This window comes from Dreissena polymorpha, chromosome 1, assembly GCF_020536995.1.
Source record: "Dreissena polymorpha isolate Duluth1 chromosome 1, UMN_Dpol_1.0, whole genome shotgun sequence".
Lineage (NCBI taxonomy): Eukaryota > Metazoa > Mollusca > Bivalvia > Myida > Dreissenidae > Dreissena > Dreissena polymorpha.
This window is the reverse complement of record NC_068355.1, coordinates 174540564-174567921: the sequence shown is the minus strand read 5'-3', so window position 1 is coordinate 174567921 and position 27358 is coordinate 174540564. Positions and strand designations below refer to the sequence as shown.

Genomic DNA, 27358 nt, shown 5'->3' with positions numbered 1-27358 from the left:
ATATGTCTGTAATGACTATTTAAGACATAATTGCAATATTTTAAATTGATTATAATTTACAAGTAAACGGATGTATATAAAGTATATTCAAAGATTAACTATTAACAAATATGATTGTGTATATTTTTAAGTGAATTTGATAACATAAACATATTAACGTTGAACTACATCATATTCACGATTTAGTTCTTTTACGTTGACAGTAAGAAGAAAATAGGCCATATTGTTTTATAGTTTACGTTGAACGTTAAAACCTCAATGTGATTAAGTGAGTCATTTGTATTTTATAATACATGCATTGCTTTGATACATATGCTACATATTATACGTTTATTTTCGCCAGTGACAGCCGTTTTATTGATTTTGATTACATAAAACGACAATAATCGTATTATTGAACGTAGTACCGAATACATAATTATCTGTTACCTTAATGACAAATCTACAGCTTTCAACAGCTATTTAATTTTTTGAATTTTAAATATTTTAGCTCGTATATCAATGTTATCAAATGTAATTCGACCTTAATAAAAATGTTAGCCAAACAGAGTACAATAAGAAATATTTTGTAATATCCGATCCGTAAGCAATAAACTTATTTTAAGTTTAGCAGGGCCCCGTTTCATCAACGATCGCATCGCAACTTTAATGCCAAAATATCGCACATTTCTTATCGCATCGCAATTTGCGTTTCATCAAATATCGCATCGCCGATTTGAGTTGCGATATTCGCACATCGCCAATAATGAGGCTATTTTGCGTTTCATCAAAAATCGCACATCGCAAGAGCACCTGTTTTTTGCGATATTTTGCTTAAAACATGCGATCACACAAACCCAGTCGCAGACGGTAAAAAAAAATTCAATATGGCCGACGTGTTGTTTTTTTTTATGGAAAATAACGCGAGAAGGACAGAGCGGGAGTTCCGGCCCCGTCTGGAGATAGGCGGGGTTCGCGATATCGACTTTGTGAATCGGTATCGGGTAAACAGAACCACCGCACAGGAGCTAGTGGAGCTTCTGGGGCAGGATCTTGCCAGATCCGAACGTGGCGGAAAAACAATTTCGCCAGAGACCAAGGTAACATTAATGCAATCGACATGAATTTGCTAATTTGTTACTGTATATTTGCTGGGAGAAATCGACACACTAAGTACGGGGATTACGATCGTTATCAAGTACAGCAGAGTGCTGTTTTCTTACATCCGGTCTTAATTTGTTCTCATATCAACAGGTCAACACGGATACTAAAATGACATTGTATGATAATATAACCGTTGGATAAGCAGGCATAAATAGGCAAATCGAACAACGATTGAGTTGTAATTAGACTCATTCTAATTATGGATTAATTCAAGGCTTTGTTAACCAACAATATGAAATAAATACAATCTAGGTCACGTACATGTACAGTAAGTTTGAACTGGTATTTTTAGTAGTTTGTATTAATTTATTAGTTGTTCACACATTTTTCATCATCATAATTGTTTTCCTTTTTTCTGATCTTTTCAACTGCAGAGTGGAGTCAGTGGAGTAAAGCTACTAGGGCCAACATGATCGTTTTTTTTTGTTTGTTATTGGTCTTTTGATTGTAAATGATATTTCAAGTACTGTGACCAAATTTTATTTATGAATGTTTTAACATTGTTGCTGCAGATCCTCGTCAGCCTAAGATTTCTTGCGAAAGGGGCATTCTATTCGGAACTAGCCGACACCCATGGCATCAGTCGCTCGAGCGTGTCCAGAACTGTGCATAACTTTGTGGAGTCTGTCAACAACAACCTGGACAATATTAGGTACATACTTTAACTGTAAGATAGATTTGATATAATATTATTGTACTTACAGTTACAAACAGACAATCTTAAGTCTACGGTTTTTCTTTTTTTATCTGTCACACTTTAGTGTCCATATTCATTGTCAGACTTTTACCTTATTTTTTATTTTTTTTATAGCAGCTCATAAACCAAGGTCAAGATCAGCAACTGCAGCACAATTTTTATTCTTATAAGTTATCTTTAATTTATTTTTAATAATGCTATGATCTTAACTGTCTAAATATTATAATTGTATATCACATGCCATAGTTCTTTCGTTTTTAACATGTTAAAATAATCACGTTTATTGTATTCAGGTTAATTAATTTATTTATTTATTATAATTGATCTCAACTCAAGGACGATACTGTTTGTTTATATAATGTAAATTTCATGTAATGTTCAATTGTATATTTGTTATATGTTTGTTGTTATATTATGTCGGTCAATAGTGATACATCGCTAATGTTATACTTGTTATGTACAAACCGACTTGAAATAAAATTTGTTTTGTATTGTATTGTTACAAATAGACAATCCATTTTTACTTATTGATGTTAAACACGGGCTTGGCACAGACAATTCTTAAAGTTAATAGTCTGCAACAGTAGAAAAATGTAGCTTTCTTAGAAATCCTATATATGAAAACGCAACTCCAGACTCCAAAAGCTTTACCAAATTGCTCATATAACGACTGGTATGTGGAGGTGGCAATGAACAATTTTACTGCAATATTTCACATTTTATATCTCCATTTTGTTATATATTTATCAGCTGATGAGTATTAATTGAAATGTTGAAATTAAATGGTGGCCTTGTAGTTGACAATTCTTACTATGTTTTTTTTTTTTAAATCAATATCATAATCATGACCATTTTATGATACAAGTATGATGCAAGTGAATACAAATGTAAATACATTACTATAAAATATAAAAGATATTTTTTTTCTCAAATACAGCGCTTTCTCAGAGGTGTATTTCTATATATTGGTATATTGGGTTATGTTATTGTTTTTGTTAAAAAAGTAAAATTAATGGTAAAATGGTTATTATTTTATACACATCACAGCTTAAACATATTCTTATATATATAATTTTTCTAAAACAGGTTTCCAATCGACAGAGAAGATGTTGTAAAAGAGAAGAGGGCATTTTACAACAAATGTAGACTTCCGAATCTTGTTGGAGCAGTGGATGGGACCTTAATCCCAATCACTACTCCAACTGTAGATGAGGAAGTCTACGTTTGTCGAAAAGGTTACCACGCCATCAACTGCCAGGCGATTGTAAACACAAGCTTGAAGTATGTATACACTCTTTAATTAATGTAGCAACTCAGTTTTTATTAAACTAATAGATTATATTTTGTTGTGAAATGCATTAACATTTTAAAGTACAAATATCTTAAATCCCTTCAACTATTTTGTTTTTAGTTTGACATATTACAAAATGTTCTAGTGCTACAACCATTACTTCATTATGATAATCAAGTATGAGTTAATTTCATTTATATCCTGAACTCAGGGGTAATTTGCCAAAATTGCTTTCCACTGATTCATGTAGCTCTTATTAGTTATTACTCCTGCTAATTTTTCGTTCCAAAACTTACCCTTTAAAAGTGGGCCATTAATTGAGAAATAATGCATTTCAGGTTCATTAGTGTTGTGGCGAAATGGCCGGGCTCTACCCATGATGGAGCGGTATTTGAAAATTCAAGAATTAAGGTAAAATAAATAATTCTTCATGTATCAAATTTTAGTTACCATAATTAAAAGTGTTGTTAATAATTTAAAAGGATGAAAATACCAAAACTTGTAAGAAAGTTGTGACCTATGATACTCTCACTCATGTCTGAGTATCAATGGCTCACCATTGCTAAAGGTGTGCAAGCAGTCAAATGCTTACAGAGGAAAACTGCCCAATGGATCTGACCGCAGTGATAGGACATTGTTGTTAAAAATGAAGTAAAATCCAACCAACAGAACCAAAAATACATAAATACTACAACTATAATTAACTGATACTGTTTTTAAATTGCAGTACTGAAAACGATTTGTATATTTATTTTTAAGCTCCACTGGCCAGAGGCCAGGGGGGGCTAATGTCATGGTCCTGTGTCCGTCGGGCGTGCATGATTTTAACATTTTCTTTAAACATCTTCTCCTAAACTACAAAACCAATTGTGATAAAATTTATCGCAAATGTTCCTGGGGTTAACCTCTTTCAAATTTGTTCAAATTATGTCCCTGGGGTCAAATTTGAACCCGCCCCGGGGGTCATTTATTGAACATATGCTTATATAAAGCCTATTTTGTGCGAAATTTAAAAATCTTCTTGTCCATAACAATTTGGGCCTAGTGCTACCACATTTGGTATGTAGTGCTATTTAATAGTTCTCTACTTTGTTTGTTCAAATTATGCCCCTGTGGTCAATTTTGACACTGCACCGGGGATCACAAAAATTAACATACGGTTAAATAAGGCCTATTTTGTGCAAACTTTAAAAATCTTCTTGTTCATAATTATAGAGCCTATGGCTACCAAATTTGGTATGTAGTGACATTTAATATTCTCTACCAAGTTTTTTCAAATTATGCCTCTGGGTTCAAATTTGACCCTGCCCTGGGGGTCACAAAAATGAACATATGCTTAAATAAGGCCTATTTTGTGCAAACTTAAAAAAAAAACTTCTTGTTCATAATTATATAGTCTAGGGCTACTAAATTTAGTATGTAGTGACATCTAATGGTCCTCAACCAAATTTGTTCAATTATTCCCCTGGGCTCAAATTTTACCCTGCCCCAGGTGTCACAAAACTGAACATATGCTTATATAAAGCCTCTTTTGTGCAAACTTTAAAAATCTTCCTGTCCATAACCATTGGGCCTAGGGGTACCAAATTTACTTTTAAAAGTACATGAATATAATGTTACTGATACAAAGGCTATAACATGTTATTTATAAGTTGTGATTTGATTTTTACATATTTCACTCTAGGGACATCTTGATGCTACAGCAAATGTAGTTCTGCTGGGCGATAGTGGATATGCCCTGAGCCCCTCCCTACTCACCCCCATAATGAATCCCCGTTCCCAACAGGAAGAGCGGTACAACCGCAGACACAAGAGGGGTCGGGAAGTTGTGGAACGGGGATTCGGGATATTGAAGTCCAGATTCAGGTATAGAAATATTTCTTCTTCCTTTCATAGATATTCTTATTTAACATATCAGACTTATATATTGTGAAATCAAATATACCAAATAATACCCAGTGTACTTTAAATAAATAATCGTATAAACTGAACATAATTGTTAACAGATTAATTGCTATATTTATAAACTTATTATATCTTTCAAATTAAACATGATTGTGCATTTTCTTTATTACATTGGAATGCACAAATTTTGTCCTGCAAACATGTATTATCAGTTTATCACAGACATGTTTTCATGTCTATCATGTTCAAATAACCTAATGCAGCAATTGAAATGAAATACAAATATTCCGAAAATAATAACAGTTGTTCGACTTGAATATTTAATATTAATTTGATGCTTATCTCAGCACTGACCAGTTCAATGGACAATAAAAAGTTAAAGAATTATTCATGATGTGTTTCCTTACTTATAGATGTCTACATCGATCAGGGGGTGTTTTGCCATACAAGCCCCATCAGTGTGCGGCCTTGTTTGTAGCGTGCTGCCGGCTGCACAATCTGCTGATGGACAATGGGGAGGAGCAGGAAGTGGATGCCGATGTCATTGAGGAGGATGACAACAATGATGACCCTGTCGAAGTTGTACTGAATCAGCGTGGTGCTGCTGTTCGAGATTATTATGTAAACCTAAATTAACATTCGTGAAGATAAAACAAAATAGTTGGACCTATTGTTTGTTAAAACGTAAATTAAAATGTTTCTTTTTTTAGTTCGCCTTTTTTAATACGTTGTGGTAGCCTTGTCATTTACAAAAGTTTTTTTGTTTTTTTTATATTTATTTCCATTAGATATTGGGTAAATACATGATGTCAGTGATTAAAATAAGAATCCATTTAAAATAAAGGTAACTAAGCTAAGTATCTCTTTGTACCCATGTATGTCCCTTGCATAATTAGAAATTTCATGTTTGCGTTATTATATTTGTCCATGCAATTCAATTGAATACATTATTGGATAATGCACCTTTAAGTATTAACCTGACTGACTAGCTAAATGACTGAATTACTGACTGAACTTAGGGGGCGGGTTCCGCGACCGCGGAGCCGACACTACGCCCCTGAGTGACCAACCGACTGACCAAGCCAGGGTACCGGCGGGGCCCGCTACCACGTCCCCGACCGCCCCTGTGCTGACTGACGGACATAACGTTGTTTTTTTATTCTGACTAACTGACGGACTGACTGACATTTTCTTTACATGTGTTTCTTTTTCTTAATGTTTTTTTTTTTATACATATTTGTTAATTGTTATTTTGTCTGCACATTAACATATATGTATTTAATACATTCTGTGCATTGTGTACTCTTCGTGATTATGTTGAATTTTAAATGTAAACATTGTTGAATTTTGATATCATTATATGTGGCTGTACTTGGAAAGGAAAATATTAACTACCATTTTATTTAAACAAATGATAAAATGCAAACCAATCATACATTAAGCACTGATTTCTCATTTTTGTTCACCACATGTTCATACGCATTCTACATAATTCACTCATGTCGTTGGATGTTATATCTGAGACGTATTCTTGTTGATACTTGTTTTGGAGGAAGTATAGTAGCAGCCAATAAATAGATCATTTAGTTTATTATTTGTTGTTTTATTTGATTTCTATATGCCCCTTTGGAAAAAGGAACATGTTATGTTAAACAGTATTCATCTGATCTTCACCAATCTTTGTCAAAAGTTGAATTTGGATGATATATAGGCCAGTTTCAAATATGGGTCATGTAGTGTTAAATACTAGGTCATATGGTCACTTAGTGCATTTTCAGCATTCAGCATGTTGTTCAGCTCTAATTCGAACAATATTCATCCAATCTTCCCCAATCTTATTTAGGATTTGCATCAAGTTTATATAGATCAAATTCGAATGTAGGTTATATATGCTTAAACAGTATGTCAAAGTATTTCTTGGTGAATCGTTAACATTCAACATGTTGTCCAGGCTCGAATTCAATCAGTAGTGTCGCAAAATTTGAACTTCGACGGAAGCAATCAAAGTTAAACTTTGCACAAATTATCTCCACTAAATTTTAATTTAGTCAAGAACCTGTGGTCTTATTTACGGGTGCTGCCACCAGTCCATTTAGACAAATTTCCATGTAACTTGTACAACTAGCCGAGCTAGTAGAAATTAAATAAGTCATTTGTTTCTACTACTACAGTTTATTTACAAAGTATACACACTTTATTTCCAACATTTCCAACAAAAGTCCAACATTTAAAAATATACATACATCATGTTAAAACATACTCAGTTTATTCTCCTATTTTATAAGTTCTATTTCTCATTTTTGTTTTGTCACTGTGAACTTGACCTTTGACCTAGTGAATTGAAAATCAATAGGGGTCATCTGCAAGTCATGATCAATGTACCTATGAAGTTTCATGATCCTAAACGTTAGCTTTCTTGAGTTATCATTCAGAAACCATTTTACTGTGTCAAGTCACCGTGACATTGACCTTTGACCTAGTGACCTGGATATCAAAAGGGGTCATCTACAAATCATGATCAATGTACCTATGAAGTTTCATGATCCTAAACGTTAGCTTTCTTGAGTTATCATTCAGAAACCATTTTACTGTGTCAAGTCACCGTGACCTTGACCTTTGACCTAGTGACCTGGAAATCAAAAGGGGTCATCTACAAATCATGATCAATGTACATATTAAGTTTCATGATCATAGGCGTACACTTTCTTGAGTTATCATCCCGAAACCAATTTACTGGTTCGAGTCACCGTTACCTTGACCTAGTGACCTGAAAATAAATAGGGGTCATCAGTGAGTCATAATCAATGTACCTACAAAGTTTCATGATCCTACGCGTAAGCGTTCTTGAGTTATCATCTGGAAACCATCTGGTGGACGGACGGACAGACGACCGACCTACCGACATGCGCAAAACAATATACCCCCTCTTCTTCGAAGGGGGGGCATAAAAATCTGTGCTTACCTAACATTGCATTTACATTTAACTAAAATGTTAAAAAGCGTTATATACATAAGAATGCATTGAATACTATAAGGGCGGTTTCGGTAAGTACTGGTTTTACCCCACTTGCTAAAACGGCATTGACCATAAAAGTTGGCGCTGATTGGTCGAAATTGAACCATGACCTAGTTCACACGCCTTTTCATTTAGGATGTAAACATTATTGCACTTTTAAAGGAATGAGTGTTATATAAAGAATATGGAAATGGACAATTGAAAGAAACACATGTCTTGCACTATAGTAATAAAATGTTATTATTATTAATATTAAACAATGGGAAAATATACAACTTGTTGGACATTAATTGGTTGAGAAGCTGGATCTTACTTAATTAGCTCTATGTTTTTAAAGGATTGCACATTTATATGAAAATATGATGTATAATTGCATTTTTATTTTATTTTGGAATATATTTGAGTGTGACAGCAAATGTTGAACTCTTGCAACCTAAGACCCTGTCTGTAAAGTACCTTAAAGGATATAGGGCTATTGAGAAGCGATGACCTCCCAGGGTGGCGTTATGACAATATCTAAAAGGAAATTTAAAAATAATATTTACAGGATAGGGGTAATGAATATTTTGTCGCCAAACGGTCACCTTTATAGGGCCACATAAAAATTTAACAGTAAAACAATGTACTGTACAGTTAAAAGAGACAAAACAATTAAGTTTATACATGAGATTAACTTATAAACATTGTGTACAACATTAAAACAATATGATAGTTATGTTTATAGCATTTACAAATAAGAATAACAGTAATTCTGAACATTTACCATGCTCCAAAATATCCGGTATATGCATCTTTTGACAATTTAATAACCTGAAAATAATACAGCATTACAAATGCAAAATGATTGAATAATTTGGAAAGTTCTGTTGTTATCGTTATATTTTGTGACACTACAAGGATTTTTTATATGAAGTACATGTATAACATATACCACTCACTGTAATAGCATGGATGAACGAGTGGTCTAAAATGCTAGACTCTTATTCCAAGGGTCAGTGGTTCGAGCCCAGTTGAGTTTAACTTTTTTTCTTTAATTGTACATGTATTCACTTTTTTTATGGAGCTATTTAGTTCCAATGTTTACATTTATTAATTTAAAGCATTTAATGACAAACTTCAGTAGTTGCATAAATCTGTGAATAGGTCCCTTTAAACAAGGTAGAAATAACAGCAAAATGTATATCATGGGGTGTTATTTTTTTAAACATAATTAACACACTTTTTATAGACTAGTTTTGTCTATGGCCCCCGCTTTTAAAAATTTGTGGGATCCAACAAGTTGTCCAGGAAAGCTTTGCCAGCTGTTAATTTTAGTGTTGAACTTATGTCCCGCAGTATTTCATTCCGCTTTACACTCTCCTCTAGCATTTGCCGAGATATGTCAATCATTTCCTGATGACAATCACAATCTGCAAGTGGGATTAAATAAATCTGATATATTAAACTATGTGATGAATCATTAATTAATTTCTTTGTCTTTTACAAAACTGTTATTTTAAGTGACTATCAGTGTTTATTGAAGGAGGTTAAATATGATTATCTCCAAGTATGCTTCATGTCAGTCACCTTTCATACCAAAAATGTTTGAAATCAATCAATTAATGATGGTAAGCATTGTGAGAAATTTGATCTACCCTTCATACTTGTCTTCCTGTTGCTGTTGCTGGCAGGGATGCTGGCAGTGCTTTTGGAGCTTGTTTGAATGGGAACAGGCTCACTTGGAACTAAAACATGAATTCGAACATTAAGGGTAATGTAAAAAAGAAAAGACGTTACCAGTGTGTGTGTATGTGTGTGTGTTGGGTGGGGGGGGGGGGGGTAAATTTTTAAATGTCACCGAAAATGTGTATCAAATATCCGTACTGGTCTAAAATTATATGTAGCAAAAACAAATTTTCTAAAGACTTCTACTTTTTGTTGTAACACTACAAAAACATACGAAACTAAGGGGTATTTGAATGTCTGTGCATGGACAGAATTTATTCTCTTATTTTGAACTTTCATAAAAATTATCAATAACGACAAAATCAACTATATTCCCTGTAAATTGATATTTAAAATTTACAATTATTATTTTGAAAAATAAAGCCTAGTCAAATGAATACTATAGCCAATCAGAATAATGTTAAATAGTGAAACCAATGGCAATTGTTATTATTTTATTATGAAGACTCAGTCAACAGTCAATTAAAGGTAAGTGATATTTGTTTTTACAAATCTTATAACTTTAATAGATAACAATGACATACCGTTCTGCTTGAGGCGTTTATTTTCCTCTCCTTTGTCTAGGTTATCTGATATAAAAAAGATATTGGGTAAAATATTTATACTTGTGTTTCTATTAATTATGAACAATTAATGAGCATGTGTTTCACTGTTGATTTGTGTTCATGCATGATATATCATATGAGGCTGTCCCCCTTTTAGTATGCCATATTCAATGCCAATTTAAGCCTTACATTATTAATGACATTTATTATTGCATTTAAAGTGCACTGTCAAATACCAAAAACAAAAAAACAAATGTCAAAATTTAAGCATGTTTGTACCCACCATTTTCTTGCATGGATCTCTTGAGTGGACCGGTATCGATCCCTCCACCTTGCACTCCGAACAGCTTTGTTTTGGGCACTAAGGACAATAGCTGGAAAAAGTGAACAACTATACATCATTCTGAAAAAAGTTGTTTTTTTTGCAAAATTAAAATAATAATATGAACCATGGACAAATGCTAGATCTGCATCATTATTTTATTTAAAATTTGTTATGTTTACAATATGAATACCTTATCCTCCAAAACAGTTAATTGCATTTTTTTTGGAAGAGCTGCCTCCCCAGAGCTTTCCACAAAGCGTCTTCTCTTGGCATCCTTCATAATGGTCCGGCTCTAAGATGAATAAAATACAATTTGAAATAATTTATGAGTACATGGTCTCCCTCCTCTGAATGGTAACAGTATAGTAACATGTCATTTACTTTCAGCTACATATATTGAAGAAAGTGCATTCAAATACTGATCGTAATGATTTTTTAGTGATTATTAATCACAAAAACTTAATGTGTCAAATGCTAAATGATTGTATAAAAAGTGTGAAAAGGGAAAAAATATTAATGGTAATGGTGGGATTGAACTTACATCCTGACAATAATATAGCCGCAATTTGACTAAAAACAGGTTAAGCAATTATCCCCCTCTTAAAACTTATTACTTGCCTTGAATTAGTTTTTAGACCTTTGAATTTGAAGGATGACCTTAACCTTTCACCACTCAAAATGTGCAGCTCCATGAGATATACATGCATGCCAAAAATATAGAGTTGCAATCTTCAATATTGCAAAAATTATGGCCAACGTTAACGGACAGACATACGGACGGACTGACAGTTCAACCGCTATATGCCACCCTACCGGGGGCATGAAAACCTATAATCATGGAGTAGGAAACCGAATATTTACACCTTGCTATTCATAATACATTTTAATTGTATAAATATACAAATAAGTAATTGTACAAATAAATAAGTAAGATGATAACTTTTGTTTCTATCTGTAAAGTGATTTTTATTATTGACTCTTAAATTTTATGTTATTCATGTTATATGCTTCTGACATGGGCCTGTTTAGTATAGTTGTAAGTGATTCATAATTTGTTATTGGCTTTACGGCAAAGTTTAAGTACAGCTAAGTTATTCATTTATAAAACTTATTACTACCATCATGGATTCTTCTTCCTATACAAACATATAAGGTATATTTACCTTCCAATCACACCACTTTTTCATTGAATCTTCTACGTTCCTCTCGTTCCCCTACGGAATTTATTCTGCAAAAGTTTCAAATTAAACAAATGAATACATCTCAATATGTTCTTTCATTTTTTACCAAAAATAGTGGTAGGAGTGAGGGAGAGTACTTGGAAGTCTATATAAGTACAGTAGACATGGTCAATTTATTTTGTTATATTTAATATATAATTCATACAATATATCAGACTATTTCAAGCCAACACTATCAAAAGGTAACCAGTTGTTACTCCCCATGGACGTCACTCCCCATGAACATGCAGTTTGTTAAGATTACAGATTAGATTACAAGGTATGATCACATCTTTCCATGGGCACTTGCACTTTGATGTTAAAACAATTAATACGTTTTTATTCATTAACACTTCATTAAAAGATCAATTCCATTTTTCAGGGTAATTATAGATCAACTAAACTTAGGAGGAGGACAAATTTTCATTAGTGTGAATATACCCTATCACAATGTCAAGGAATATCAATGCTGAAAAGTAAACAATTTCAAAATCTTTCTACCTGTGCATGGCAGTCACGCTGCATTTGAAATTCGTGATTTTAGATTATTAGGATAATCATTACACACAACCTGTGTAACGTTAATGTGTCCATACCAATTTAATTATGTTTCAAGATGGTCCTCCATTTAATGTAAAAAGAACAAGAAAATTATGACCATGTCAATGTAAATTTTAACTCACGATTGGACGATGTCCGACCATGCACGGTCTTTGTCTTTCTTTGATAATGTGCCGGACAATTTGCCCCACAACACTTCATAATTTTGTTTGACGCCCTCGAGCAGTTCCTCGAGTTCTCTTGGCTGCCAAGAGGCGCTCCTATTCTCTACGAGATCTGCCATTGTTGTTGTTTGATCGTCTGTCAAATATGACAGGTGGCGCGAGATTCAGCAGGTGCCCGTTTTTTACGTCATTTTGATAGTAGACTGTGAGCGATTATCGCTCATAGCACTAAACTACCGGCAAACTACCGGCAAGAATCTGCGATATGTTTGATGAAACGCTTTTTAAAAAATATCGCAATCGCAGGTAAAAGATCAGCAATCGGCGATCGGCGATAATATCGCATCGCAAATTTTGATGAAACGGGGCCCTGGTTGATGCAGTCATTGGCGTAGTACACGATGACTAATACACATTAAGTTCGCATATCTTGGCATAGGTATGCGCCAATATGTGCATTCGTTCTTATTTATAAATTGCTCACAGTAACTATATATTTACATGCTTAGATGCACGTTGTATCTCGCAAACGTATCACTGAAATCAACATTACGTCACTTGACGTCATTTTCATCAAAACGAATCATGACGTCCAATTGTGGCCACCATGGTTACGACGTCATACACCGCGAGACGTCGCCTTCTATGAAGTGCCATACATAAGCGTGGATGCACGGCTGCGTTCTCCAGACGATATAATCGTGGATGCACGGTCGCGTTCTCCAGACGCTGCTCAGTGGTGGGGAGTATGATGAATTCGAGGACGTGGTGATCGCGGAGGGGGAGTTCGTCGAGACAGACGACCAGCATCGGCCGGCCAGGTTATCGACATTATCGTTTAAGAGTTTGCTAAGTACGGACCAATTGGTCGTTGTCCACTCTGGCCATACTAAAAAATACCCCAGTACTCTAAAGTGTACCAGATTGTACCCCGGGTGCAGATATGTGCTTAAACGCACATACTCCGGGATATTTTAAGTGTGTTTTCCGTACCCCAGGTACTTTGTAATATACATTCGATAAGTTTTAAGTAGTGCCTGAGACTACAAAGACCAATTGAGCCTTAGCATAAGTAAACAATTAGGCGATGAGATGTAAAATGTGTCACAATTGTAATTAATGCAGTTTGACTCGTCCAGTGTTTCAAATATTTCTCTGTCATTAATCACAGACCAGTAGTATAAATCCGTATGTATCGATTCAATTATGCTTAAAATAACAAGCGCAAATTGCTACATTTGTACATTGACGACCGGCATTCCCCCACAGAATTTAATACAAACGTTCAAATAACTTTGTAGATACACTTATTATTAAAGGGACTTGTTCACAGGTTGTTTTTTCAAAGAGACCCACTTACTTGATTGAAACTGCAAAATTGTAAATGTCCACTATAATTACAAATATAATATTAGATATGAGATTTAAAAAAAATGAATGTCACAAACAGGCCTTTTGGATCTAAAGTTAAGTCGATATGCGTTTTATTTAGTTTGAGATATCAACGTTCTGTTACAAAAATTAAGGAAAACAGAGAGTTTGCCAGTTATCCCATCGTTTCGCGTCTGTAACGCTTTATAGTTTTATCAATTTCAAATAAACACTTTCATAAACAAAACTGTATTTTTATTAAAAATCATCATCTGTCATTTCGCGCACTGAGATACAGTGTCCTTCTATTTTTTTAATCTGTAACAAGTTGAAAAAATTGATATTTTGACAGATTAAATTAATGTGTATTTGCAAATACAAATATATTGAGCACAAAGAATTGATCGCTGATCAATTATTTTTACTGTATTTCCTTTCTTTGTTTCAATAAAATATTATTTATGCAAATCAAATGTACACCAGCACTTGGCAGCCAACACAACACAACCAATCTACTAATCATTTCGATATTTCTCATTCGCAAAAAGACCAGAAGTGAAAAGAAATACTTTTACCTTTTACAGCTAATTTTGTTTAATCATTTCCCGCTCTTAAACGAAATAAAAATGGCAATTTGCAACCAGCACAAAACCAGAACAGCTTGCGAGTCACTTGCAGACTGTTAAAGTTTACGCTGTTAGCTGTTCAACAATATCTTAGAGTTGCAAATAAAACCTTTAAAGCTGGAGTCTATTAAGAAAGGTCTTAAAGGTCAATTTTAATACTTTTGGAAACTTAATAATATGAAAGATAATTGTTTGAGATGCGGAATAAAACTATATGCAACAATTAAGCGTTACGCCTTATACCATAAATCACCAGGTAAATCTGCCAATAACGCGCCGTTTTCTAAAAGTTGGACTGACTTACCTCCCTTGCTGTGACGTCAGAGCTGTACATCCGCTATTTTTAACAGCGTTATTTATGCCGAGACGATCAACTGCATTGCTTTACATCAATACTTTTATGTTAAATTATGGACTTTTCTGACGAATATGATCCTTATGAAGATGAACTGCATGAAAATAGACCGTATATGTACAGTACAGTACACGCCATTTTATCGATTTAAAAAATCTCAATTAGACAAGACTCCTTTTGCCAAAAATGGCTGGAAAAAGCCCTAAAATGTTCGTTATTAGATTGTTCATCATATATCTAAATTATTGTATTTTTTGTAAATAAATGCAAGTGAACGAAATCGTATTATTGCGACACATAACTTAACTTACAACAATAATTCTAATCATTTGCACCCATCGATGTAATTACATCGATGCTCTAACTGTTCATCGCGCATATTTGGTCTAGTTCGTAATCTTTTCCACTTATGCATAGTGCAAATGTTCAATAAAATTTCAGAGCACAGAAAACACCCTACCGTATTTTTCGGGGGTAAAGACGCGACTTTTTTCCGAAGCGTCTTATTAATGGACGAAAATGAAAAACATAATATCCTAATTTTTGCGAAAAATGCGCGTGTGATAATCATTAGCGGTAATTTGATTGCCTCTTAATAACCCCCACTATCAATCGATAATTTAATTGGTTTATTGCAGTGTTATGGCTTTGTTATACCTACCACACTTATCCTTATGTGTACTCCTCCACGATAAAATCGTTGTCAGTTAGATCTACTGATGATAGCAACCGGGTGTAATCCTCCTGGAAATCGTGCTTTTCACGCATTATATTATCAAAATAGTTTTTCGACACGAAAAGCTTTTTAACAAATTTATATTTTAATCATTACAAATATAAATGTTTTGTTGAATTTCCCAATAAGAACACACATTTGTAATCCGAAACACACTTCTGATTGTCTTCTGTTAGCGCGCCGTTTACAAATTCAAGCGTCAAATAAACATTCGGGATTGTTAGCAGATATAAACTGAATATGTCTTATGTTCCAAATTTCAATTTTGTTAGCCTTTTAGTCGCCGATGCTTAAAAGAAACCGTGCTCGCACCTAGCTGTAGGCTCCCGCACCTGGATTAGTGACAATTTCGTGTTGTTTATGCTTTTCGCAGTTTGTACACGGAGTGTCTATTCTCATCTAGAGTCCGTGGTTTGTAGCCACGACGAACCCATAATTGATTTTTAGTAATTTCACCATATATGTCTACATGTCGAATTTTATATTAAAAAATTAGGCTGCGACCATTTTGATTTATCGGCATTCTGTTTCATTTCAGACTCCATGCAGTTCTCAGATCATAATCTCTGTGATATATTGCTCTAACTTGTTAGTTTCTGACCACGCGTGCTACTGAAAATAGCCAGCGGGATTGTGTTTTATGGCACAAAGAAGCACACAATGGCTTCGACCCGTGTTTTTTGATCCCTAAATGTAAGATAAGCACGCGCAATATCAAATAGTATGTTGGTCAGTACAAACGTTTTACCGAAAACCGCAAATCGTGTTTTTGTTTTATTGCCAAATCAAGCCCTGAACATCCAATATCCTGTGTATTACGACACACAAACTTTAGATAAGCACGTGCCGTCTGTCAAAACAATGATCTTTTTTTATAGATCAGTAAAATATCGAAGTAACTCACACAGTGAATTCCCGTATATGATCTCGGAAACGAGACTTGCTTAAAACGTTTAAAATAACGATATTTATTGTCAAAATAATTTCTAAAAACAAATGAGAACCATCCAACATACACAGACCAAACAAAGCATAAATAATTTTGACGGTTTGAGTACAAACATTGAATTGTATATGATGATTTTTTTTGTGCGATCAGTATACAGTACAATACAAATGTATGCAATTGAATGTAATTTTTCAATAATGAACGAACTCAAAGAAAGTGTCAATGGCAAATAATTCGCGAGATTCTCCGGTACTTAAGTTGAAATTCACTACGAAACTTTTAATCGAAATTTCATCAAATCTTTAAAAAGAAACATATGCCGAAATTCGTTTGATACTTTCGAAAAAATAGAGAAAGTTTGTGTTTAGGAATTTGAGCACTATTTCTTCAATATTTACCAGAATTTAATGTGAAAACGGAAATCGGCCATATACGGAATTATCATTGTTTTGACAGTTGACATCCGATGGTAATTGTATGAAGTATGAAGAGAAGCTGACGAAATGTTAACACAATCGCGCAGAAGTAAATATATCAGCGTATTCTCTGTATCTGCTGTATCTAATTTTCGTTATTAAATTTTCAAATTATTTAACATTTGCTATAGTATACAATAAATATTTGTAAATATTTTTACTCGGGTAATCGCCGCGTGTGAAGACGCGGCGTGATTCTGTGTATCGATGCCGAGGCAGAAACTGACGCGGCTGTTTTTATTTGGAGAAAACTGTTAGTGTTTGGAAACATGGCTAGCACGATTTTGGTGCACCAAATCTTTTTCAGTTTTTTGTCGTTCGGAAACTGGAAAAAAATCACATTATCTTTTCCAGAACGTGATTTACAGCGAAAGGCCGCACAGATAACCATTTTCCCTATTACTGTGAAAACAATTTCACGAAAATATCAATACAAACAGAAACGAGAGCGCCGATGGCGTTAAAAGCATAGGTGCAAGATACAGGGAAGAATGGCGTCACGTGGTATAATGTAGTTCGATATCGCCATCCGCGAATTTCTCAAATCAATAATTTCAAACAATTACCGACTATTTAAATAGATAATCTTTCCATTTACATCAGTGTTTGAAACGCTTATGAAAAATAATTACCCAAGCCTTTCAAAATTTAAGCACGGACAGATCTGTATCGAACTATTGTTTTCACAAATGAAAATAGACGCTACCCTATTCGTCTGCGTCAAGAATTTGTCGTAAAACTTGTGGTAAGCGTTAGATGCAGACGTGCACAACAGATTGAGTTCTGAATACAGATTTCTGAATGCAGATTTTTATAGAAACTCCTCACAGCAGTTACTTCCCTTGCTTCGCCCGGTCAGTAACTTCTAGTATAAGGGAGGCCACTGCGTAGGAGATTGAGATTTATAGTGCAGATATAATTGTTTTACGAACGAAATTTGTTTTAGGTTATAAGAAGATTTTTTGACATAAAACGGTCTTAGAAAAATTCACTAAAAACGGTGTCAGCAATATTCTTGGAAGAAAACGTTAGAAAAACGTTTCCAAAAAAAAATTGTAAGAATGACCATATACTAAATTAAATAGATATTTCGTCTGATTTTTGATCAGGTAAGGCTTCATAAAGGGCAACCAATCGATGTGGATTTTCGAAATGTGGTATATACCATAAGCATAGGTGCGTAAACGCACCTATGCTAAAAATAAAACCAGAATTCTGATCTATCGCTTATCTTCTAAGCGGACGCGAAAATGCTTGTTCAGCTCTGACGTCACACAACAGGGGAAAACAGGGGAGATAAGCGAATCAACGCTTTGCGAGTTACGATCATAAAAGTCAACAAAATCAACCTTTTCAGGTTAAGCACAACACGCAAACGTTATTTTCCCGATAATTTAATCATATTTCAATGTAAATAGCGTTTAATATATTGACTGGATTTTCTTTAAAATTGACCTTTACATTTAGTTTTGATTTTCTAAGGGATAAAAATGAGTAAAAACCTCTACCTGAGTGGTAAAGAGTTAACGCGCGTATCATTTTGTTCAATAGACAAGTGGTGCTGGGTATGACGCCGTTTAGCCTGCTGATAGTGGTCCGCTACATCGAAAACTACAAAACGCACCCGGAAGTGTTCTACTGCACGGACGCCGACCCCTGGCTGGAGGGACTCGAATTGGCCGAGGTGTGGCCCATCTGTCTCTTGCGCGTAGCGTACTCGCACACAAAATACGAGTTAGATATTAAATTCCATGAAAGACACAGGTATGTCAACTAACATGACATCCTTAGGGAATAGGATATATAGCCTTCCGTTTTCTTCCTCTGAAGCAAGTGTCCAATAGCTTATACAATACATTCAACAAAAAGTTCAACATAAAGTTTGCGGGAACTGCATTGCAACAGTCAAACACATTGGTGGTTTAAACCGGTTAAAGCACTCACACTAAACCACAAATTAAAGTACGATAGACGTACGTGTAAATAAACATCAACCTCGTAGAGTTGCAATTAAAAAACAATAAGAGATATACATTATTTTTCGAGGGGATATATTGTCTGCCTAGTGGTGGGATTGTTTGTGATGCAATGTTTGTTTGTTTCGATTGAAAGATGTCCCTTTCAGGCGAAAATCAAGTTTAGGTGTAAAGTGTCGTACCTGATTAGCCTGTGCGGACTGCACAGTCTAATCTGTGACATTTTACGCAAATGCGTTAAGCACAGTTTTCCAGAAAGATTCTCGTGTTGTAATTTAAATTTCTCACGCGCCCATCTTCCACTGCAGGTATTTTGAGCTGACGAACACTCGCTTCAACGATGACCTAGAGAACACCTGGGCCAAGTGGGTGGAGCGAGCCGTGTACCTTAAGGACGACCCGTACGGCTACGTGCGCGCGCAATTCGACCTCTTCAACATACCGTACCCGTATTACCTGGTGGAGCGCCAGTTTGAGGATATGAAAGTTCGAAACACGTCGGCGCTCAAGCGGGCTGACATAGAGGCGGGCGACGAGGAGACACAGGACGCTAGCAAGAAGTTGGCGAAAAGGAAACTTAAGATAAAAATGAATTTAACAGCAACAGATCCTAGTGAGAACTTGGCCAAAAAGTCCGAGGCAAAGGCTGACCTAGAGTCGGGCGACGGGGAGCCACAGGACGCTAGCAAGAAGTTTGCGAAAAAGAAACTAAAGATAAAAAGGAATTCAACAGCAAAAGTACCTAGTGAGAACTTGGCCACAAAGTCCGAGGCAAATCTTGCGACAAAAAAGAAAAAGCGATGGTCGTTTGCAAAATGAATTCATTAGTCGGATTGGGTCTGCACAATAAAACGATATCATTTTAAGAATTGTTTGTTTTGCAAATTATTAGTTATACAAATGTGTGAATCTATATGTAAACGAATTGATTGGAACTGCACAATAAATGGATATCATGAGAAGCATTGTTTTTGCAATAAGTAATGCAAATGTGTGAATATACGTGTTTGTTTACAAGCAAAGTGATGTCACTATAAGTATGTTATACAAACATAACTTGTTCTTAGTGAATTCATTTTAAGTTTAAAATTTACGGTAACGAGAATATCAAGGTCAAGTGATATAAACGATTACAAAAAGTTACAGGGGCATATCAACGGTTAATAAGGAATTTCTAAGACCCATTTCGAGTTTCTCTTAAATCGTTTCAGAAAGGTTGAATAATTTGTTCCACAAACATTTCATTTTTCTTCCATAACATTGACTTAGTTCAAACACGTACCTCAGAAACACGTGGATTACTGTGTACAGGGGGTGGGGCATGCGTATATCGGAACTTACCGGGTTTAAGTGCGGTTAGTTGGAACTTACATCCAAGATGGCGTCGTTTTCGTGAATGAGTAGCGGATATTATCACCCGACAAGCCACTATATATTTCTTTTACATGAATACAACCTGCCGGCTCTTCAGTGTTTTCGCTACCCTCGGTTTTTATGCTCCCCCAAAATTTATTTTGGAGGGAGCATATAGTCGCCGCTTCGTCTGTCCGTCCGTGCACTTTTTGTCCGGGCTATTTCTCTGCAACTAATGACCGGAATTCAATGAAACTTTATGGGAAGCTTCACTACCAAAAAGAGATGTGCACATTATCAGCGGGTTCTGGTCGGATGATTTTTCACAGAGTGATGGCCCTTTGAAATGAATTTTTTATAAAAAAAATTGTCCGCCCAACTACTGTGCCCTCAAGACATTTCCTTTTATCTGAATATATAGTGCAATATTGTGACAAAAAAACCTTTGGGGAGCATCACCCGTATCCGACGGTTTCTTGTTTATTTCAAGATCGTAGACGTTGGGATAACAACGTTTATTGAAGAAAAACAGTCTACAAATCTGTTGTCTACTTACAAAACGTTCGAGAAATTGGATGTACAAATGTCATTTTCTCTTACACAGTATTAACACACGGGTACAGTGTCATTTTCCCTACGCCGTTTCATCTCTGGTAACTATTGTATTGCAAAACACATTGGTTTACCCCCCCCCCCCCCTTTGGAGACGTGACATCTTAAGATAAGAACATGGAAAATACAAAACAAAAAACTGTTCTTGATTTACTCCTTAAAACTGAAACAAAAATATCTGAATGAACAACACAAAACCATTAACATCAAACTAAAGTGTTGCTCAAATCACGTTTTTGCGTTATGCTTCTTGAAGAGAAAACTGTCAGAACAAACTTCTTTTCAACAGTATTGTGTTGCTCAGTGATTTAAATCGTGAACAGTTCATCGGTTCACTATTGGAACAACAAAAACATTCACAACATGAAAACACACATCAAACACTGCTGGCTCACTGCAAACAGATCAAAACTAAGCTTCTGAAAACTTCTGACGTCATAATTCAGGAACCACCTGACTGAATTCGTCTTCGTAGGATCCAGCAAAGAAAACATCATCTTGAACCTGAAAAAGAAGCATTGTATCAAATAAAAGAGAAAGCGATTTGCTCTGGGTAAAAAGGGCTTAATGCATGTGCGTAAAGTGGATAATGTGTCGTCCCAGATTAGCCTGTGCAGTCTGCAAAAGCTTATCGGGGATGACACTTTACGCCAAGACTGGATTCTCATTTATGTTTTTTCTCTCATATAATACACATTCTTGGGCCGGAATGCACCAAACAATTCTTAGACTTAAGTATTAGAATAAAAAATATTCTTAAAATTGGAATATTCCAATACTGCTTTAAGTTTGAGTCAACTTGGCTTTAACCGCCTCTATCTACCTCATTCTTCATGAAGAACTTTTTATTTATGGCAAAATCAACAGTTGTATACTGTATATATTCAAACACTGAGCATATTTTCCTGGTTTTAAGTTTATTCTCTATTATTTAGTCTAACAATTGGTTGGTCAATGTGGGTCCAGGTATATATGTAATCTAAATAACAACTGGAAACAATAGAAGAGTTCCCCACACCAGTTTCTTGCCACCGTATGTTTCCCGGTAGAAGTCATCTAGATCATCAATGCCGGGAACCAGACTATAATTGAGGTCATCAGTTTCGAGGCCAAGGTGCATGTCACACGAGTTCAAGGTCACATCCGCCTCCAATCTGGGCAATTGCTGGCCAATTTCTTTCCTTTGCACTGCTGTAATAATAATTTTCAAGCATTCTATGTTAGCGTTTCCGATCGCCAAAATCGCCAAAGGCGATTGAATCTTTCAGCTGGCGATTAAAGTTTAAAATGTGAATGAAAATGGCGATTGCAAAAAACCCTGATATTTCTCTATAAGTATATAATATTCCCTACTTTTAAAGAGAACTCGGTATCGCCAAACTGTGATATTTAACGTCCAATCGGTTACGAGAATGTTTATGGAGGCGGAGTTATATAGCGATTATTATTTTTGATTGACGTCGGTCACAGAGTAAGCGTTTATCGCAGGTTTATTATCAATGAATCACTGTTGTAGCATTAATACGTGATATAAAACCGGTAAATAAAGCAGTACATTAAAAGCGGTTTCGGGCATCATCATCACACCTATTTACCGTACTGTAAACAATTATTAATTATGAGCAGTTAATTGCAATTGGTGAGCAGTGTAAATTTACTAACGGCGAGTAAGTTGTGAAAAACAAAACCCGTTAATAATTTGATGCGGTAACAAATTAAATCCAGTGCATGTATATATTATCATGTCTATTTGTAGAACTGATTTACACCGTTTTTCTACAGCCACGTGATAATAACTATTCACTATATAAGCATTAATACCGGTATGCCATGAAGAACCCATGTTATAAGAAAAAGCGCGAAATTATTGCTGTCATCTGCAATGCCAAGTTCTACGAATGCAAAGCATGCTTTTTTAAAAACAGACAATGTGTAACTAAATATAGCCTAGCCGTTCTGTATATGCACAGACTTACAAATTTACCGGTACGTTTGAATAAATTATATATTGCAAGTATGGAAAAATATGTAATTTCAAGAATACATTGCAGTAAATGTAAATACATTGCAGTAAATGTATTTGTCAAGAATCAAGAAGCACCAGACTACGGCAAAAATTATTGGGAGAAGGGGGGGTACGAATAGGAGTTACGCAAGACCCACCCAATCAAAGACCGGAGCATATCTGAAAGTTCTAACATTGTATACTGTTTATGCCAGTGCATGAAAATAAATATAAATGAAAAAAAAAAAATGAAATTATTTTATTTCACGTGACAAATAATTTATGTATATGTGACTTCATTGATAATTTAATACAGTCATTATTGATACCTATAGATTCATGATAATGATTATGTCATTCATTGAGCAAATAAGGTTATAATGTGGGTCGTCATCGTGGTGCTGAAATTTGGCTACTAATTTTTTTTCCTTAGCGCCAACCTAGGCATTAACATGAAAAGTTTAAAACAGCTTTTAAGGTGTAATGAAACGTATCATAAAATGTAGAGGGGAACTTATGACCAGAGTCATGAGTGTTATTTATTTTGTTCTCATCATAATCAACTATCACAAAAAAATTGAGTTTAAAAATTGGTAGACTGTTTTAACAAATAAACAGTTATTTGTTGTTGTGTCATGCACTCCCTTTGTAAAATAAAATATGCTTCATCTGACGTGTCAATTAGAAAAAGCCAAAAAATTATGTTTTTATTTTTAAATTTAAGCATATTCCATACTTCTTTACAGCTTTATTGGTATATATCAGCATAACAATAACAATTCTGCGATCTTTATACAAACCTATACAGAAAATAAGAAAATACAAAAGAGCCCTCTGGGAAGTAAGGACAAAATCAACCAAGATAAATATACATGTCCAAACTTCAAAGTAAGCTATGGGCAGGAGGATATATATCTGATGTGTAATATCATGCTATATATTTATATGTATATCTGCCTTTTAATTGTAGAACAAATTGTTTCCAGTCTTTCAGCTTTTATACACTTGTTATTCCTTATTCATCATGTTTTATAGTCGGCTGTACAAGCTGTCTGAGCTTATGTTTGTTGTTTTAACTCTTGCCGACTCAAAATAAATCTTATCTTATATTTAGTGGAAAGGTTGTGGTAGCCAAATATATAGGATCTGGCACAAATTGTCATATCATACTATAAAGGCGAGCTTACTAACGAATTTCCTGGACGAGTTTAACAAGACAATTGTCAAGCAATATAAGTCCCATACCGGCTCCACCATTGTCAGAAATTCCACCATTTTCAGATTTTTTATATATATTTGTTGCCATAGCAACCAGAATTGTTAACGTAGGAACAAAATGAAATAATGTGCATAATGACCATATTGCCATCTATCCATGTTTCAAGTTTCATGAAAAAATATTAAGAACTTTAAAAGTTATCCCAGGATCCAGAAAACCACCATTTTCAGCAGTATTTCTAGTTTATTTGTTGCCATAGCAACCATAATTTTTGACGTAGGAACGAAATGAAATGACGTGCATAATGTCCATATTGACATCTATCCATGTTCCAAGTTTCATGAAAAAATATGAAGACCTTTTTAAGTTATCGCAGGATCCAGAAAAGTGTGACGGACAGACTGACAGACAGACAGACTGACAGAGCGCAAACCATAAGTCCCCTCCGGTGAAACCGGTAGGGGACTAATAAAATATGGTATGAAATGACGAGTGTCAGATAAATTCTTTTATCACATGCTTTTAAAGGAGCCAATTAAATAAATATTTACGCAAACATAATGATAAATCCCGAATGTTGTTTACATTTCATGACGTCATTGACGTTGCAATGTCATTTCAGCAAAATAACAAAATGTGATTGGTCAATTGAAAGAAAATAAGCCAATGAAAGCGCTTAAAAAGTATATTACACATGTGTAAGATAAACATATTCGTAATGGTTATATTACATGGGAAACAGGGTATGGCATGTGATAAATTGATATATGTTCTGGATGCTTTTCCTATATTTCACAATCTAGCATAAAATACAATTCTTTACCAGAGAGAACTGCAGCAGTGTCATGAAGTGGTTTCACATCAATGCCATCTAGGTCCTCTGAGAGGCCAGTTGGGCCACTGCGAGCTGGCTGCTTGATGGCCATGTGGGCGTACAGGGCGCGCTCTTCAGGCATCAGGTCCTCCCACATGCCTGCCAGGGTCAACCCCATGTAAGGAGAACCCTGATCCACTGAATGCTTGTTGTGCTGGTAAGACTGTACATAGCTGGAATAGGATCATGAGCTGATAGAACAGTATGTTACTGAAATACCTAATATAAGAGGATAAGTATCACATCACTCTGGTGATAGAACAGAAGCTAACTGAAATAAGATACGTATCACATTACTTGAGCACCATTTGAAATGGAATATTCCCCAAGTATGAACACATCTAGCATTTTTTTGCTATTAATCTTTGTATGAATTGTTAAAAACAAATCAAGCCTAATTTGCATAAAAACGACAGCTTTAATGTATCAATTATGACATTTTGTCCAGACAGTTTATACACTGATCAGATGCATAAATATGCCATCCAAAACTTATATTTTACAATGACAATCAGGAAGACGAAATTTACCTGTTGTGTTAATAACTTAATATTCTAAAGGTAACAACAGACTTCTATATGCTGGCCAATGAATCATGTTACAGTTTCACTTTCGTTGACTTTCAAACAAAAGTATGACAGCATTTTGCTCATGACTTTTGAAAAACAATCTTAAAACGATTTCACCTTAATGAACAAGTAGTAAGGTCATGAATATTTATGTTTCAATTTGGATACGGGGTGGGCTCATCCAATACAGCCTCCATGTGAAAGAAGTCATTATTCAGCAGGGTAATAATAAACTATAATTACCTAGAATTGGTAGAATTTGGCAAATCAAGTCAGTTTATCTTTACCAGTTCACATTAAAGTGCCTCTCTCCTTGATAAATCTACTTTCCAATCTGGTCAAAGACCAATGGTCTTATTGTTAATTAAGTTTTATATCAAATTTATCATAGCAGCAGGTCTGAAATTGATTAAAACTTTATAAACGATTACTTCCTAAAAACTAAGCTTATTTTCTTAGTTTTCAAAATTGAACGAGTGCATTAAAAGAAATACCCATCAAAGTCGACACTGCTCTTGTAATCAACAGGAACCTCTTGATCATTCTGCTTAGCATTGTATGCCCTGAAATCATTAAAACACTGGACAATGTATGCCAACACACTACAGTGGATTATGTGGATCTTAATCAGACAAGTTAACAAGACTTCAGTGGTCCCTGTTTTAACTTTCAGATGTCAATGGTAAAAAAGATGTACATACGTGTAGCTTCCACAAATCACTTTTGTATGAAATGTGTATTGTTGCCAACTATTTTCACATTCCAATTATAATTAAATACATGTGAAAAAAGATGTTATTATACAGAACACCAACTGCAATACGTTTTCACATTTGTATTTGAGGGATAGTACCTTTCCATTGTTTCACATTATAAGACGTGTTAAACTGGACGTTTAGACAGTGGTAAGAAATTACTTGAAAGGGCATTTAATACTTTGGGCCCAACCTTACATAACCAACATAACAACCATACTATACCATCATAAGTGATCTGTTAACCAGTTCTCAATCAGCTGCACAGTGTTTATAAGACCTCGTGATTACAAGTAAAATTATAAATTTATGCTAAATTATGAAGCTTAAAAGAACCTTGTTCTGGGAATACTGCGTCAAATGGATGTGCATAAAGTGTTGTCCCTGATTAGCCTGTTCAGTCTGCACAGACTGGGTCAAATGGATGTGCATTAGTGTTGTCCCTGATTAGCCTGTTCAGTCTGCACAGACTACTGGGTCAAATGGATGTGCATTAAGTGTTGTGCCTGATTAGCCTGTTCAGTCTGCACAGACTGGGTCAAATGGATGTGCATTAAGTGTTGTCCCTGATTAGCCTGTTCAGTCTGCACAGACTGGGTCAAATGGATGTGCATAGTGTTGTCCCTGATTAGCCTGTTCAGTCTGCACAGACTGGGTCAAATGGATGTGATTAAGTGTTGTCCCTGATTAGCCTGTTCAGTCTGCACAGACTGGGTCAAATGGATGTGCATTAAATGTTGTGCCTGATTAGCCTGTTCAGTCTGCACAGACTGGGTCAAATGGATGTGCATTAAGTGTTGTCCCTGATTAGCCTGTTCAGTCTGCACAAACTGGGTCAAATGGATGTGCATAGTGTTGTCCCTGATTAGCCTGTTCAGTCTGCACAGACT

At 35.0% G+C, this 27358-nt stretch overlaps 4 protein-coding genes across 14 annotated transcripts in view; 2 read left to right on the top strand and 2 right to left on the bottom strand.

The window, feature by feature from the left end:
* The first annotated feature begins 619 nt into the window (after positions 1-619).
* On the top strand, positions 620-6627 carry LOC127862196 (putative nuclease HARBI1). Its single transcript, XM_052401211.1, has 6 exons — positions 620-1079; positions 1656-1795; positions 2927-3121; positions 3470-3542; positions 4816-4997; positions 5450-6627. Exons 1-6 carry the CDS (start codon positions 867-869, stop codon positions 5670-5672), a joined length of 1026 nt encoding a protein of 341 aa, XP_052257171.1. The 5' UTR covers positions 620-866; the 3' UTR covers positions 5673-6627.
* Positions 6628-7188: 561 nt separating this feature from the next.
* On the bottom strand, positions 7189-12969 carry LOC127862416 (uncharacterized). 3 transcript variants are annotated; one of them, XR_008040605.1, is made up of 8 exons: positions 12551-12969; positions 11811-11875; positions 10838-10939; positions 10606-10696; positions 10302-10346; positions 9687-9776; positions 7564-9461; positions 7189-7418 (listed from the first exon to the last, which is right to left on the bottom strand). XR_008040605.1 is itself a non-coding variant. In XM_052401527.1 (7 exons), the coding sequence occupies exons 2-7, from the start codon at positions 11832-11834 to the stop codon at positions 9307-9309; spliced, it is 507 nt and encodes a 168-aa protein (XP_052257487.1). In that variant the 5' UTR covers positions 11835-11875; positions 12551-12969; the 3' UTR covers positions 7189-9306. The 3 variants fall into 3 exon arrangements, 2 of the variants coding, with proteins under 2 accessions (XP_052257487.1, XP_052257500.1); XM_052401527.1 differs by having other exon boundaries at positions 7189-9461; XM_052401540.1 differs by having other exon boundaries at positions 7189-9461; positions 9696-9776.
* Positions 12970-13020: 51 nt separating this feature from the next.
* On the top strand, positions 13021-20043 carry LOC127862260 (uncharacterized). Of its 4 annotated transcripts, none has more exons than XM_052401330.1 (3): positions 13084-13413; positions 18657-18869; positions 19390-20043. In XM_052401330.1, the coding sequence occupies exons 1-3, from the start codon at positions 13298-13300 to the stop codon at positions 19898-19900; spliced, it is 840 nt and encodes a 279-aa protein (XP_052257290.1). In that variant the 5' UTR covers positions 13084-13297; the 3' UTR covers positions 19901-20043. The 4 variants fall into 4 exon arrangements, with proteins under 4 accessions (XP_052257309.1, XP_052257290.1, XP_052257294.1 ...); XM_052401334.1 differs by having other exon boundaries at positions 13319-13445; XM_052401340.1 differs by lacking the exon at positions 13084-13413 and adding an exon at positions 18309-18462.
* Positions 20044-21183: 1140 nt separating this feature from the next.
* Positions 21184-27358, bottom strand: part of LOC127862057 (uncharacterized) — a 30419-nt gene continuing 24244 nt past the window's right edge. For all 6 annotated transcript variants that reach the window (XM_052401027.1, XM_052401045.1, XM_052401037.1 and 3 more), the window contains 4 exons: positions 26208-26276; positions 25094-25317; positions 22065-22237; positions 21184-21550 (listed from right to left, as the gene is read on the bottom strand). In XM_052401027.1, the coding sequence (XP_052256987.1) occupies positions 21482-21550; positions 22065-22237; positions 25094-25317; positions 26208-26276 (535 nt within the window). In that variant the 3' untranslated portion in view covers positions 21184-21481. The remainder of the gene's footprint in view (positions 21551-22064; positions 22238-25093; positions 25318-26207; positions 26277-27358) is intronic.

What these genes read in the sequence shown, in the direction of transcription:
- LOC127862196 (XM_052401211.1), top strand. Translation starts at nt 867, where the DNA reads ATGGCCGACGTGTTGTTTTTTTTTATGGAAAATAACGCGAGAAGGACA. An exon ending in CAATTTCGCCAGAGACCAAG is followed by an intron (nt 1,080 to 1,655) that starts GTAACATTAATG and finishes TTGTTGCTGCAG; the next exon opens with ATCCTCGTCAGCCTAAGATT. An exon ending in ATATTGAAGTCCAGATTCAG is followed by an intron (nt 4,998 to 5,449) that starts GTATAGAAATAT and finishes CCTTACTTATAG; the next exon opens with ATGTCTACATCGATCAGGGG.
- LOC127862416 (XM_052401527.1), bottom strand. Translation starts at nt 11,834, where the DNA reads ATGAAAAAGTGGTGTGATTGGAAG. An exon ending in GAGATCCATGCAAGAAAATG is followed by an intron (nt 10,347 to 10,605) that starts GTGGGTACAAAC and finishes TTTTTATATCAG; the next exon opens with ATAACCTAGACAAAGGAGAG. An exon ending in CAGGAAGACAAGTATGAAGG is followed by an intron (nt 9,462 to 9,686) that starts GTAGATCAAATT and finishes TCCCACTTGCAG; the next exon opens with ATTGTGATTGTCATCAGGAA.
- LOC127862260 (XM_052401330.1), top strand. Translation starts at nt 13,298, where the DNA reads ATGCACGGTCGCGTTCTCCAGACGCTGCTCAGTGGTGGGGAGTATGAT. An exon ending in GACCAGCATCGGCCGGCCAG is followed by an intron (nt 13,414 to 18,656) that starts GTTATCGACATT and finishes TTTGTTCAATAG; the next exon opens with ACAAGTGGTGCTGGGTATGA. An exon ending in AAATTCCATGAAAGACACAG is followed by an intron (nt 18,870 to 19,389) that starts GTATGTCAACTA and finishes CTTCCACTGCAG; the next exon opens with GTATTTTGAGCTGACGAACA.